At 34.9% G+C, this 1,681-nt stretch overlaps 1 protein-coding gene across 1 annotated transcript in view; it reads left to right on the forward strand.

The window, feature by feature from the left end:
- The window catches only part of LOC105535829 (AN1-type zinc finger protein 4-like), a 51,261-nt gene that overhangs the window by 45,311 nt on the left and 4,269 nt on the right, over positions 1–1,681 (forward strand). The window contains exon 4 of the mRNA XM_011975045.1: positions 393–460. Within this exon, the coding sequence (XP_011830435.1) occupies positions 393–460 (68 nt within the window). The remainder of the gene's footprint in view (positions 1–392; positions 461–1,681) is intronic.

The following is a 1,681-nucleotide window of genomic DNA, read 5'->3' on the forward strand; positions in this document are numbered from 1 at the left end:
GCCCGGCCCAGGAGACCTTGTTATTTTTCTGTTTTCTATTTTATTAAATAGATTTGCTGTTTTCTACACTTTGGGTCTTGGGCAAGCCACTTTTGTTCTCTGGGCCTCCTTGTCCTTAATGTGAAATGAACAAGCTAAAACACATAGTCACAGAGGTCTTTTCTAGTATGTTTATTCTTGGATTTCTTTATGGCTTATGAGAATTTGTTTCACTTCTTTTATTATTTGTACCAATAAATACGTTAACATTTTATATGTATTTACATTGCTATATCTTTTTATATTTTAGAGAGTAGGCACTCTCCCTGATAAGCCAGCATGTAATTATGTGTACATTTAGCACTGAATGCATTTTGATGATTATGATTTATTTTTGTGTTAACTCTCCACAGCATTTCAGAAGGGTGTACCTTAAAGCTAGTTTTGGCTATGCGTGGTGGACCTATAAATACTAGAAGAGGTAGGCATATATATACATATATATATATATATAAAAAAGCAATTTGACAGTAATATTCTTTATGTCAGTTAGTATTTTTATAGCCTCAGGTTTCATTTAGGTTTCCTTTCTGCTATTAGGTCTTAGAAAAATCACATTTGGTTCTCTAGGCATTGTTCTTTAAAACCTAAATGCCTAGAGGCTGGAACTCTAAAATACAATTCAGAAAAATCACCTGATTCCTGATCCAATTCAGGGAGATTTAAAAATAAACCTTTTACCAATATAGGGAACAGAAATGGAATGACATACTGTAAGTATTATGTTACCATTGTGTTTAGTTTCATAGGAATCTTGTTTATTTTTAAATCTACCAGATCTTCAATTCCTGAGATTATGATTGTTTTGCAAAATTCCACCGTTGCCTGTTTACTTGGTTTGTGATGCATCTGGGTTTCATGGATATTATCATGGCCCTGTTGCATCCTTTCTCAGAATATAAGTAGTTCTGAAATCCAGTCATTCATTCAACAAATACATATTGAGCATCTACTAAATGGTCAGTGCAATGTTCCAAGTATAGTAGACATGGGAGAGAAAGTCTCTGCTTCATGACAGTGCCTACAATAAATGTGTAAAGAGTCGATGTAACTCCTAATGGTTGTAAGTGCTATGCAGAAAACAGGGTAGGAAGGGCCCTCAAAAAAGATGACATTAGTGGAGACTTGATTGATGAGAGGGTTTTATTAAGCACAAGAAGAGCAGGCAGTATTCACATTGGTCCCTGAGTCAGGTGTGTCACATGAATTCCCATCAAGTGGAGGAGACTAGTCAGAGTGTCCTCTTCTGTGGACCTCATTTTGAGGAAGGCTTTCAGATTTATTTGATCCTTCACTAACCAGAAAACTGAAGGATAAGTATTGATTCTACTCCTGGCTTGCTTCCACATGTCAAATTATATCCCTATGTTTCATAATTTTGGTTAGAAAATAGGATTATTGCCATCTTTTTCTTAGCTACCTCAAGAGGATTTAATGAGATATGCTACTTTGGCTGTTGAACTGCTTTTTATAGGTTAGAGAAAAACAAAGTTAGTAATGTTAGGGCCTGTTAGTGCTCCTGATATCAGAGACTTTTAATTAATTGGATTTAAGTAATTGTCCTATGTGACATTTATAGTAATAACTATGTGATGTTTATAGGAATAACTCTTGGGAGTAGCACGAGAACCCTATGTTTACT

This window comes from Mandrillus leucophaeus, unplaced genomic scaffold (assembly GCF_000951045.1).
Source record: "Mandrillus leucophaeus isolate KB7577 unplaced genomic scaffold, Mleu.le_1.0 Scaffold1509, whole genome shotgun sequence".
Classification (NCBI taxonomy): domain Eukaryota; kingdom Metazoa; phylum Chordata; class Mammalia; order Primates; family Cercopithecidae; genus Mandrillus; species Mandrillus leucophaeus.